This window comes from Marmota monax, unplaced genomic scaffold, assembly GCF_021218885.2.
Source record: "Marmota monax isolate L192 unplaced genomic scaffold, Marmota_monax_Labrador192_F-V1.1 WCK01_AAM20220418_F8-fsc00035, whole genome shotgun sequence".
In the NCBI taxonomy this organism is placed as follows: domain Eukaryota; kingdom Metazoa; phylum Chordata; class Mammalia; order Rodentia; family Sciuridae; genus Marmota; species Marmota monax.
The window spans coordinates 14,097,920-14,110,183 of record NW_026691961.1 but is presented as its reverse complement, the minus strand read 5'-3'; the positions used below and the strand labels follow the sequence as shown (position 1 = coordinate 14,110,183).

General features: G+C 51.6%; 1 protein-coding gene across 1 annotated transcript in view; it reads right to left on the bottom strand.

Annotated features, from left to right (window-relative positions):
- Positions 1-1,048: 1,048 nt before the first annotated feature.
- The window catches only part of Abat (4-aminobutyrate aminotransferase), a 76,749-nt gene continuing 65,533 nt past the window's right edge, over positions 1,049-12,264 (bottom strand). The window contains exons 12-16 of the mRNA XM_046445119.2: positions 11,257-11,394; positions 10,280-10,447; positions 8,838-8,984; positions 5,068-5,179; positions 1,049-4,057 (exon numbers count right to left, since the gene is read on the bottom strand). Coding sequence (XP_046301075.1) covers positions 3,936-4,057; positions 5,068-5,179; positions 8,838-8,984; positions 10,280-10,447; positions 11,257-11,394 — 687 coding nt within the window. The 3' untranslated portion in view covers positions 1,049-3,935. The remainder of the gene's footprint in view (positions 4,058-5,067; positions 5,180-8,837; positions 8,985-10,279; positions 10,448-11,256; positions 11,395-12,264) is intronic.

Sequence of the window (12,264 nt, the reverse complement as noted above, 5' to 3'; positions counted from 1 at the left end):
ACAGTTAAGGAAAATAAGGACCTTGAGAACCACAGCTGCTGCTCGGACAGAGGTGGCTCCAGCTCAGGACACCAGAGGGGTCAGAGAGCTGACCATTTCCACAGTGTCTCAAAGCGTCCCTGTGCCTTCCCCTATTGCTTCTGCTCCTAGTTTATTCCATTGTCAACCACCAGGGAATCTAACTTGGTTTGGAGTGATTTTAGGATTTTTTAAAAAACTCTTTAGGGTGAATCCTAATACATCTGGTGTTGAGAATGACTGTCCTGTTTGGCCTTTGCTTTTCTTTCTTCTCCAACCTGTCTCGCTGTCTCCTCTCCAGGCCACAGGCCAGCTTCCTAACTGCTCTCGGGACTCCCTGTTCCTTGTGGAGAACCCTCAGGAGTCTTTCTAAAACATGCCCTGGATGACTCCCTGCTCCAGACCTTTGGCCACATGTCCCACATGGAAGGCTCATATTGCTCAGCATGGCAGAGAAGGTCCCAGGAGACTGAGCCCTGCCTTCTTGCTTGACCTGGTCACAGCCTCATCTTGTCTCCCTGTTTGTGATCTAGCGATAAGGATCTCAGAGCCGCCAGTCCGGCCCTTGCCTTCCTGCCTCTGTCTGGCTGTAATCTTCCTCTGAAACGTCCCCCATTGCTGGAGCACCCCTTCACCTTGGAGGTAGCCTTGTGCATCTGCAGCATGCAGTGTCTGTCTCGTCCCTACACTAGGTGGTCATGACCTTTCCCGCCAGAACGTGGGCTGAGAGAAGGGTGGTGCCTCATCCACCCTGACATCTCTGTCACATGATATGAATGCAGCGAAGATGGCCTTACAGCACTTCTGAGCCCAGGGTGGCTTACGCAGGTAGGGCTTCCCCAAGACGTCTCTACCGGGTGTACGATAGGTGCTTCCTAAGTGCTTATCAAATAATTATGTAACAAAACCATTTCTAACTCAGAAAGTCCACGTTCACGCTGTTGTTCCCATTATAAATTTTTTTTTAATTTAAGAATACTGATCAACACAGGAAACATTTAATTCATGGAATTGTGCATGTGGTCATCAGTTACATTGTGGCATGTTAATTTCCTTATCATTTATTGGCACTGTCAACAGAATACTGTAAACAAGATCACTTTGTATGCATAAGTCTGCGATGCTCCCTAGCTATGGTTTCTACCATGAGCTGATATATAGAGATAGGATAGATATATAGATATGTTAATGTGGAGCACAATTTTGCATGGTTACTGAGAGTCAGTAAAAATTATAAAAAAACACCCATTTATAATAAAAGGGAGGATGTGCTAAGACTTGCTAGTACTGGACTTGGTTTTCTGTAAAAGTGACAAGACAGGCTAGAGACATTCACCAGACTTGATGGTACTAATGGGTGATGGGTTCATCTCCAGACCCCCACAGAAGCACTTCCTCCTGGGCTCTGCCCTGGACAGCAGCTGTCCATTGGCTTACAGTGTCTTCTCCAGACTCTTCTCAGTTTCTGCCATCTTGAGCTCTGCCAAAAATTCTTTTCCTTGGATTTCCTCTAGCTCACCCCCACCCCACAAAAGAGGACATCTCAGGAGCTCATCATGCCCCAAGTTGACAAGGACTTGGTAAATGGCTTAAACACTTTACAAGTAACTTCCCTTGGTAAGGAGTGAATGATAAGTTCAGAAATGACTTTCCAGATAAAATGATCTCATTCCTCCGTCAGTGCCCCGTGGGGAGAGAACAGAATACTGGAGCCATGCCCTCCAATGAAGAGAGCCAAGTTTCCCAGTGTTCCCAGGCTTAGAATCCTCAGGACTCCAAGAATCTTATTGAATATTTGCACCCGGTGCTAAAGTTCTCAGGAGAAAGCAAACATAATCCCATATATGCATCATGGTTGGGTTTGCATTTTTCTTGTTTGTTAAGTAAGGCTTGAACCTTGGGATATTGCCTGTGGAATCTGGCTCCCCAGTTAAAGGAATGAGACTGTGAACTTCTGTATGCCGTTCCCTTTCTGGAACGTTCTTCCGTGCCCTGTCTGCTTGGTGAACTTGCTCATTCTGCAAAGTCCTGCTCAAACGTTTCTTTCTCCTTGAAAGTTCCTCTACACTTCAGGCAGATTGGGGTCCTCCCTCTGACTTACTGTGCTCCTCATGCATCTCTGTCATTGCACTTGCCATTCTGATATATTTGGTTTTAGAGTCGGTTGTTCCCCATGGATAGTGAGTCCTTTGAGAGCAGGGACCACATTTTATTTCCCATGTGTCTTCCAGATGCTTAGCACAGGGCCTGGGGTGGCACAGGTATTTCATGATAGTTTGATGAGTGAGTGAAGATTGATGTATTAAAAAAAGCATACAAATGGGTGAGAGGGAGGCATGCCTCCTCACGTAGTTAGCAGGGCAAACATGACCTCAGACGTAGTAAAACTCCTTAGGAAAAGCAGCCGATTTGCTGCAGACTGCAGGAATGCAAAGTGACCCAGGACTTGTGGATCCGTCCAGCTCTGTTAACATTTCATCTCAACAAAAAAGGCTGATGATCAAGCATGAGGAAGAGTGGGAGCTGAATCTTTGGATGATTAGTTATTAAAAGGACAAAATGCTGAATTGGGAATCTTGACACGTCCATCTTCCAAAACAGTCCACCAAGGCACCAGAGGCGCAGAGGTTTCCCTCTGGTCACAGAATACAAGCCAGACTCTCTGTCTACCCAGTGGACTATGCCTTGAGGCTACAGGATTCTCAAGGGCTCTTTTTAGGAGCATCTGAGGTCAGATAAGTTCCGAGAAGGTCTCGCCTCTGGCAGAGATGCTGGGCCTTGTCCACAACCTGCTCAGCCACATAAGAATCATCTACCTGTGATCTCCAGCTCCAGCATCTCAGGCAAAGCGGAGTTCAGGGGCAAGTATAAGGAAGCAACCAACAGGTTGCTTTTCATGTGCAGGGCTCTGGTGTCTAATTCACAACACTTCCCTCAAGAAGAAAGCTAGTCCAGCAGTGGCTCCCGCCGATGGGTCAGCTCTGCTCAGAAGCAGAGTGAAGGCAGATGAATGAAAGCTGAGAAGGAGCCTCCCAGGAGGGAGGGTCAAGGGTCAGACCTCAAGGGGCCCCGGGAGATGGGATGAAGTGGTTCTGGGCTTGTGCTCCTGGGTGGACAGACTCGTGCTTCTGACCTTCCAGCTCTTGTGTGTCCCCTGCATGCTCAGGTCACACTTTAGGCTGCACATACAACAGGGAGGATGGTGTGGGGATAGAGGGTGTCAGTAAGAACCATCCTCGATCTGCCTAGAGATCCTCCAAGGACAGAGGCCCATCATGGGTGGAACTGAGAGTTTAGAGGACCCCAGGAGCACTGAGAGGAGAGGTCCTAGTCTCAGGGGCCAGAGGTCCCCCTTCCCCAAGCTCAGTCCTCCTGTGCCTGCTTTGTTGGTTCCTGGGAACCATCCAGTCCGGCACGGAATCATGCATGGGGTGTTCAGAGCTCCAGGTGCTGGGGAAGGAAGGGAAAGCGTGTTTGTTGCATAGGGTGAGGGGAAGCCAGCCATCTTTGATTATAGGACAGGGCATTTGAGATAGCCTGGAACCCAAGAGCCCTGGCCACCAGCCTCAGGAGCAGGTGGGACTCCCTTGACTGGCTTCTAAAGAAATTGTCAGGGTTGGGTGGGCTGAAATATGGCCAGGACCCACATGGCCCTCTCCAAGACCATGTGCAGGACTCCACCAGAAATTCTGGGCTGAAACCAACTGGTACCATTGGCTCTGCTAGGAGGAAAATCAAAGCCAGCCCCGTACTCCCTTCCCCTCTCCCACAACCACCAAAACATCCCCTCTCCACAAATAACCCTTCAGTTTATGCATTCGCCTCTGACGCTTTTAAGTGGAAACATGAATTAGGCAAACTAATCAATTGACAACTGTTGAGATCGGGCTTCTCTGAGTGTAGTGGAAATGGCTTTTCTACTTGAAATCTGCTAAGATGTCGCTGAAAATATTGAGGAACAGGTGAGCATGGTGATCCCTGAAGACCAGTGTGGGACGGAAACGGATGGACTTGTCGCCGCAGCCCCCCAACACCACACCTGGGGGAAGAGGCAGGAGGTGGTTAGGCAGGGGGCCCCGGTGGGTGTGCCAGGAGGGCTGGGAGGACAGTGACGCTCACCCACCATATGGTCCTCCTGGCCAGGCTCCCTCCTGACCTGCCCGTCCATTCCCCCACCCACCTCAGCCCTCCTCTGCTTCTTTCCCGCCACCTGATTCTGAATGCCTGCTTTCCTTGCCCTCCAGAGGCTCGTTATGTGCTGGGGAAGAAAACTCAGGCCATGCAGGCATGAGCTGTCCTGGCGGAGGGACTCTCTGGCTGGTGCTCAAGGGCAGCTTTCCATCTGCAGCGGGGCTTGCTCCCACCTCCCCTTCCCCATTGGGGAGGGAACCAGGGGCTGCACATACTAGACAAGGACCCGATCCCCCAGCCCCTGGTTTTCTCATTTTAAAAAGGAGGCCGATTATCCCTGCCTTGCAGGGCTGCAGGGATTCCACAAGAAGGCATGAGAAAAAGATATGACTTTGTACCTGACACATAGTAGGTGCTCTGATCACATCATAATCCCCCCTCGCCCACTTAAAACAATTCTGAGGCTTCCCTGAGCTCCTGGAGTCTGGCATCTGGAGCCTGATGTGGGCCTGCATCCCACCCCTGCTGCACTCCGCCAATCCCTGTCTGTCCCCACCTCCCTCCGCTCTTTCTGCTTCTCCACCTGTTAGCTCCACCTGCCTCAGGTGTGCCTGCATGCTTTCCTTGCCCAGGATGTTCTTCCTCTCCTTCCCCACCTGGCCAAACCCTGTTCCTTTTTCAAGGCCGGGGTAAAATGCCACCTCCTTAAAGCAGCTTTTGCTGACTTCTGGCCCCCACTATTTCCCCACCTGATCTCTCCACCCCTCCATCTCACCCTTTCCCCTTCCCCAGGATTTGTAATCGTAGTAGATTACAAAATGCTGTGCTTACTGCTCCCCTCCCTGTGAGATTGCACCTCCCTGAAGGAAGGACTCTGGACATTGATGAAACTCAAATGTCCATTCTGGGTCTCCTTACCTTTGTTTCTGGCAATTAAAATGAGTTTGTTCCTTATGGATTCATCTGGAGTGTCGAAGGAGCAAAAGGTGCCTCGTCCTCTCACCCTGCTGATGTACTGGGGGTACCGGGCCTGCAATGGGGTGACAAAGAGGGTGTCAAAGCCATCTCCTGGGCACCAGCTGGGCTCCATGGCTGTGCTTTCTCAGATGCCTCTCCTGGTCCAGTCCTTGGGGCTCTGCTGGACTGGTAGGATCACTGTTGGGTTAAGAGCTCTGGTTCTGGAGACATCCAGGCCTGGTTTTAGAACTCAGCTGTGTCCTTCACATCGTGTAACCTTGGGTGGATCATCTAAGTGGCCCACACCTGATTCCTCTTCTGTAAACCAAAGGTGCAAATGCCACTGACCCTAATAACCTGTGCAAAGATTTTAATGGGATAGGGTTTATGTGCCAAGTCCTATGCCCAGGGCCTGGCACTTAGTAGGTGCTCTTTATATGTTAGACATCTCTATTATTAGCTATTCTAGAAGCTACTATTCCTTCTAGAAGGAATGCTCCTTCTCATTGAAGGCTTTGGGGTTGGGAGAGGCACTGGGTTGAATGGTGCCTGGTCGCACCATTTGGAACCTGTGCAAATGACCTTGTTCGGAATAGGGACTTTGCAGAGGTAGTTAGTATGAGTCCTACTGGACAGAGGTGGGTTCGATCCAATGACAGGTGTCACAACGGATAAGATGGGCATTTGGACACAAGCACAGTGGGGAGGAGGCCAGGGGATGGTGGAAGCAGAGACTGGAGGACACATGCACGAGCCAAGGACCAGCAGCCCCCAGAAGCTGGGCGAGGCGGAACCTCCTGCAGGAACAAACCCTTCCAGGACCGTGTGAGAATAAATTCTTATTTTAAGCCACCCAGTTTTCAGCCATCTGGGAGACACAAAGGCCCTGGACCAGAGGGTCCATCCCTCCCTGCTCTACACTGTCCACATGCAGGGCAACGGGTGAGGCCTAGGTAACCCTGAATCCTCTCAGGCACTGGGAGGGGCATTGCTGAAGCAGCTCTTCTCTCACAACAGGTCCCTGGTGGAAACTGCAGACCCAGTCGTGCTCTGGTGGCGATGGAACCCCCTCCCACACCAGCAAGCAGTTTCTTGGGAGGCAGGGATCCAGGTCTGTTCCATTTGGACATAACTTAGGGCCCTTGTGACACACACACACTCTCTTAATGGCTATCGACTGAATGAGTGCAGGGCAGCAGGAACGACAGCCCCTGCTCCAGGCCGGGCTCTGATGGCCTGTGGTCTGCACGTGTGCATCTGCGTAGGCCTCTCCCTCTTAGTCACCCATTCCCCCTAATTATTTTAGGGCATTCCTATAATCTCAACTCCTTGCCTATAGCTTTCTGAGATTCCAACAGGGACCCAGAACCCCTCCCACCCCTCTAAATTAGCCCCCATGCAGGTTCTCAAAAGCAGGATGCCAGGGAGTTCCCCAGAACACTTTTGGCGCATCTTCACCTGGGCTTGCTTTCACTGGGGAGGCTGGAGGGTCAGGAGGACAATGCTTCTCTCCATTCCCCTGTGCAGCACCGAGACCTCAGGTCTGACGGCCTGTCCGGTTGTTCTCTGTCCCACTGGCCTATTTGGGGTCATCGTGGACTGTTCTGAACTTCTCTGTCTTTTCTCTCCTGGTGCCTTTTCTTTGTGTTCCCATTCACGTCCCCACCAGGCCATGTGCTCTGCCTGTCCCTTTTTATCTCCAGAGTCTGCAAGCTGCCCCATGATGATGTCTCATGAGGAGGGCAGCCTTGGGTCCACGTGGACCTTTCGGGAAGGGAACTCAGCTCAGGACAAGGGGCAGCCCCAGGACACCAAGATCCCTGTCTGGTCTGGACCCAACATGATGTCCCACAATTGACTAAGATGACCCCGAGCAGGGCCCAGATGCCTCCTGAGGCAGTAAGTGTCACCTGTCACTTCTGCCCATGCCATTTCCCAGTGTTGAGGCTCTTAGCAGGAAAGGTTCAGCCCTGTTTGGATGATTTCCCTCTTTCCCTGCCCCTCTGCCACCCTCAGTTTAAATTCTAACTCAGTTCAAGAGGAATCCATCCAGAACACACCCACTGGGGGTCTCAGCTATCTCCTTAGCGAAACTAACCCCTTTAGAGTCTTCACAGTCAGGCAGACCTGGCTTTAAAGCTTGGCTCCCTCACTGCTGCCTGGGCCTGGGCAAAGGACACATCTCCCCAAACCTCCATCTTCTCATCCAGAAAATAAGGATAGTTATATTTTCCTAATCTCAAGTCATTCTGAGTTAAGGTTTTCAAGTAAAACATAGGATGTCAAACTAAATTTGAATTTCAGGTAAACAACAAACAATTTTATAAAGTATAAATGTATCCTAACTATTGCATGCCTGGGATATGCTTCTGCTAAAAAAAAGAGAAAATCAGTTGCTGTTTCTCAAACAACTGGACATCTTCTAATGTAATTTGCTAAATCTGGCCACCCTGCATGGGGATGGAGCTGGAGCCCCTGACTCCTCTTGTATCCAAATCCAAGTTCTGGACCTTGGATTTCTGAGACTTAAATTTAATGTTGGTCCTGTCTTTTCCTCATTAAATAGGATAACTCTATTCTAAACATTAAATGAGATAAAGCCTTTAACACAAGATCTGGCATACCAAGTTCTCAATAAACAGAAGTTATCATCATTAGGTCCTTATCATGACAGAGAGGTAAACATCGGCAAAGAACACAGACCATCAGCGTCACTACCATCGCCACCACCATCACCATCATACCACTGTCAATATACCAAACATACCATCACTTTCACTACCATTACCACACCAGTATCACCAACATCATCACCATCACCATCGCCTTCACCACCATCACTATTATCACCAACATTATCACCATACCATCACCATTACCACTATCATCATCACTATCACCACCTTAGTGAGCTTCTGCTCATGTCACTGCTGGCTGGATGTTTCAAATACCAGGGGAGGGACCCTTTGAGATCAGCCACCCAGAGAAAGGCACCTCTCCTTCCCACTCCTGCGTTCTTCTGGCTGGTCCTGAGAACACTGGTTCTCTTCCAGCCACTTCCCACCTTGACCCTGAGTCTAGGAGAGGGCACTTGTGTGTGTTGGACAAAAAGCTCTAATGCAGAGCTGTCCTTCCTAATGGCTGCTGAAACGTGATGAGTCCAAACTGAAATATGCTCTAAGTTTAAAATATATACCAGATTTTAAAAGCTTAGTATGAGAAAAATAATCTGAAATAGCACATTGTTTGTTTTCTATATTGATGACCTGTTGAATTGATAATCTTTTTGATATAATGTGTGAAGCAAAATATATTCTTAAAATTAATTTTACTTCCTCCTATCTACTTTTCATGTGGCTTCTAGAACATTTAACATTACCTACAGCTGGCTGCAGATCACGGTGGACAGGCCTGCTAAGCTTGAGAATATGCAGAAGGCAGAACAGAAGAGGGAATGAGGAGCACGCTGTGGGGCAGGAGGGAGTGTGGGGCAGGAGGGAGTGTGCGCCAGCCTCTCCAAGGAGGGATGTCTGAGATCACATCAGAGGGTGAGCAGGAGTCAGGAGCGGGGGAGAGGGGCGGTGCGGAGGAGTAGGGGGGTGCGTTCTCTGTGGGGAGCCTGGAGCAGCATGGCCCGCTCAGGACCTCTGAACAGCAGGTGCAGTGCCATGTGAGGGTCCGGCTGCAGCCCTGGGGGTGCAGGCGCCTGGATGGTGGGTCTGAGTAGGTACCTGGAGGTCCAGCAGCCCTGTGAGCAGGGCCTTCCCGGCACGGGCCGCGTTATCCAGCAGGTCCTCCCGCTTGATGACATTGATGACCTCGGCCAGCAACAAGTTCTTAGACGGGTCCCCCAGCCAGGTGTTGAAGATCCGGTAAGGCTGGAAGGAGGTGGAGTGTCAGGAGGGCTCACGTGGCCACTCCCTGCAGGGCCCCCACCTCTGACACACCTTCTTCTCCAGAGGACACCTGCCAAAGGCCAGGAGGGTAGCAGCCCTGTTCCCCCAGAGTCCTCCCAAGTCCGCCCTTCAGGCATGCGCACTGTGGGGAGACCGAGATGCCGGCTCCCTGGAGATGCCTCAGGCCTGGGGAGGTCAGGACGGTGGGGCCTCCACTCGGGGTTTGCACTGAGTATCAAGAGATGCGTCCCCGGGTGGTTTTGTGACCGTGAGGACATCACAGAGTGAGCATACACAAACTAAGGCAGTGGAGACGCTGCTAGGTCATAGGTGGTGCGATCTTGGGGGCCACCACGATACATGAGGTGTGTTGTTGAGCGAAACCTCAGCCTGGGGTGCATGACTTGCCTGTGACCCTCACTTCACAGGGCAGGGAGCTGAGGTTCTGAGAGGGGAGGATCTTGCCCATGGCAAATGCAGCTAAGGAGGGGGAGCTGACTGGGCTGTGGGCACTCTGCCCCTGATAGGTCCCCCACTTCACCCACCCTCAGCCGTTCAGGGAATAGGCAGGGCTGTGGCCAATGGAAGCACACACTTCCCGGCCTCTGTGTCTTGAGGACTGGCCGGGTGACCTGGCCTTCTGGAGTGTGGAAGCGTCCTGAGGGATTTCTCAGGCTTCTGAAGACAGGAAGGGGCTCCTTTCCATCCCTTCTTTCCTTTCCCACTGCCTAGAACTGAGGTCTGACTCCTGGAGTTCCAGCAGCCATTTCAGATCACAGTGACCTCGAGGGTAGGAATGATGGGAGGAGGATTCCGGGCCCGATGTTGCACACTCACCGGTATGTACACACAGCAGTATACTGTAGTGGTTTGGGGCATTTGAATCCTGGCTTTGTCACTTACAGGCCGTGTGACCTTGGACAACTTACTTCTCTGTGCCTGTTTCCCCATTAGTAAAATGGGAATAACAATAACACCCATGGGTTAGACTGTTGTGAGGACTAAGAGAACCTGTGAAGTGCTCCGCACACAGCACTGCTTCCGTCTGCCGTAGCAGATCTTACTGATCTTACTGAGAAAGTCTGAAGACGGACAGTGGACGGCTGTGCAGATGGGCTTGCAGAGGAGCTGGAGCTGGGGTAACCATGACCATCGACTAAAGTGACAAGCGGGGTCTTCCAACACCTCAGGGACATACCAGGTGCCCCGAGTCCTGTGTGAGAGGCCTGGTTCTGGGGATGGCAGGCCCTCGCCTGCGGCCTGCCGGGCCCACTCACCGCGCTGGGCCTGAACTCCTCCTTGTGGAAGAAGCCCCCAGTCATCATCTTCTTGCTGAAGGTCATCACGTCTGCAGGGTCATCCAGGCCCCAGTGCTCGTGGGCCCAGAACTTGCCTGTGCAGCCTCCTCCCGTCTGGACCTCATCCACCAAGAAGGCACAGCCGTGCTGCCCCAGACAGGAGACAGGAGGGAGAAATCAACACCTGGCGAGGCCGGCGGCCCCCACCCTGCACAGTGACCTGCCATTGAACCCACAACCCAGCCACAGCTCCTGCTGGCTCAGCTGCAGAGCAAACCAACGTTCTTGGGCTTTGAAAATCAAAGCCAAACCCTCCAGCAGAGGAGCAGCTCCAGCCTGCGCTGTGCTGAGGGCTGCGCATGTCCTGAGACTGCCCAGCTGGGTCAGCAGGGGCCTGAGAGCTGCATCAAGCCTGTTTGGTTTGGCCCTAGTCCCGGGATTGACCCTGGCAGGAGTAAATGTGTCCTCAGTGGGGAGGGGACGTCACCTCCTACACTCACTTTCCACGTTCTGCCTATCGCCATGCCCATTGCTAACACGGTACTGTGTCTAAACCAGCTCACGACTTGCAGCATTTATCTGCGGACTCACTAGTTGACGTGTGAGTCATACACGCACAACCCGTTAAAACAGACACGGGATCTTAACAGTTTGTCCATTGGGGCCCCATCGAGTATGGACTACAACTGACTGAAAGATGGGGTGAGGGTCTCCAGAAAGGAAAGGGAGGAGGCTGAGGCCTTCCCAGGAGCCGCTTAATTATTGAGAAAGCTCCAAATGAAAGCAGCAGGTTGGTGGCTGATTTTGCAATAACATTTTAAAGAAGCACTCCCCCACCTCCTCTATCCATGATGTGACCCCTGCTGCGCATCGGGATGTTCCACGGGTTCCAGAGCTCACTCTTTGCTCCTGGAACCCAACCCAAAAACCTCTGTGGCCTTGCCATGTTCTCTGACCTTCCTAGCAATGTCTCTCAGCTTCCGGAAGAAGTCATCCGAGGCGTGGTTGTCTCCACCCTCGGACTGGATGGGCTCCACGATGACCCCAGCCACCGTCTTCTTCTTTTTCCGATATTTCACGATCAGGTCCTCCACCTGGAAACCATGGAAAAGTGACAGCAGCTTGCAAAGGTGACAATGCCTCAGGGACGCTCCTGAGCTGCGTCCATGGAGGGATGTCTGGGGCTCCATGAGCCCCTTGGAGTGGTACTGAGAGTGCTGTGCCACTTTGGGGACCAGCATGGGTCCCTTAGGAGCAATGCATCTGACCTGAGGTTGGCGCTGGTGCTGGTGGGGAGGCAAGCCGAGCCCTGGGCCAAGTGACTGCACTTGGGAAGCCCCGTCCTGACCCACAAGGCAGCTGTGGCTGGCTCAGAGAAGCTACCGGCAGGGAGAGCCCCACTGCCACCGCTGCACCTCGTCACCCTTACATTCTTGTTGCTCTCATCGTAGGTGTGAGCATCTTTTGGCAGAATCTGAGATGGCTCCTCTCTAAAACACTGTTGTGAAGCTCATCTGCAGACAGCGACCCCACCAGGGCAGTGTGGAGTGAGGTCAGGGGAACACTCGGCATTGTGCTTGGTCCAAATTGAGTTGAGCTCTAAGTATAAAATACACACAGTGTCCCAGACTCAATGTGGAAAGTTAAAATGTCTCTCTGATCATTTAAAAATACTAATGACATACTGACATAGTAGGTTCAACAAAATGCTGTTAAAGTTAATGTCTTTTTAATTTTAAAAACCACGATATTTGTACAATGGCGAACACCTGTAATCCCAGTGGCTCAGGAAGCTGAGGCAGGAGGATCCCAAGTTCAAAGCCAGCCTCAGCAACTTAGCAAGTCCCCAAGCAACATAGTAAGACCCTGTCTCAAAATAAAAAACAAAAAGGAAAATAGGGCTGGGGATGTGATTCAGTGGTAGAGCACCCCTGGGCTCAATCCTCACCCCTCAAAAAAAGATG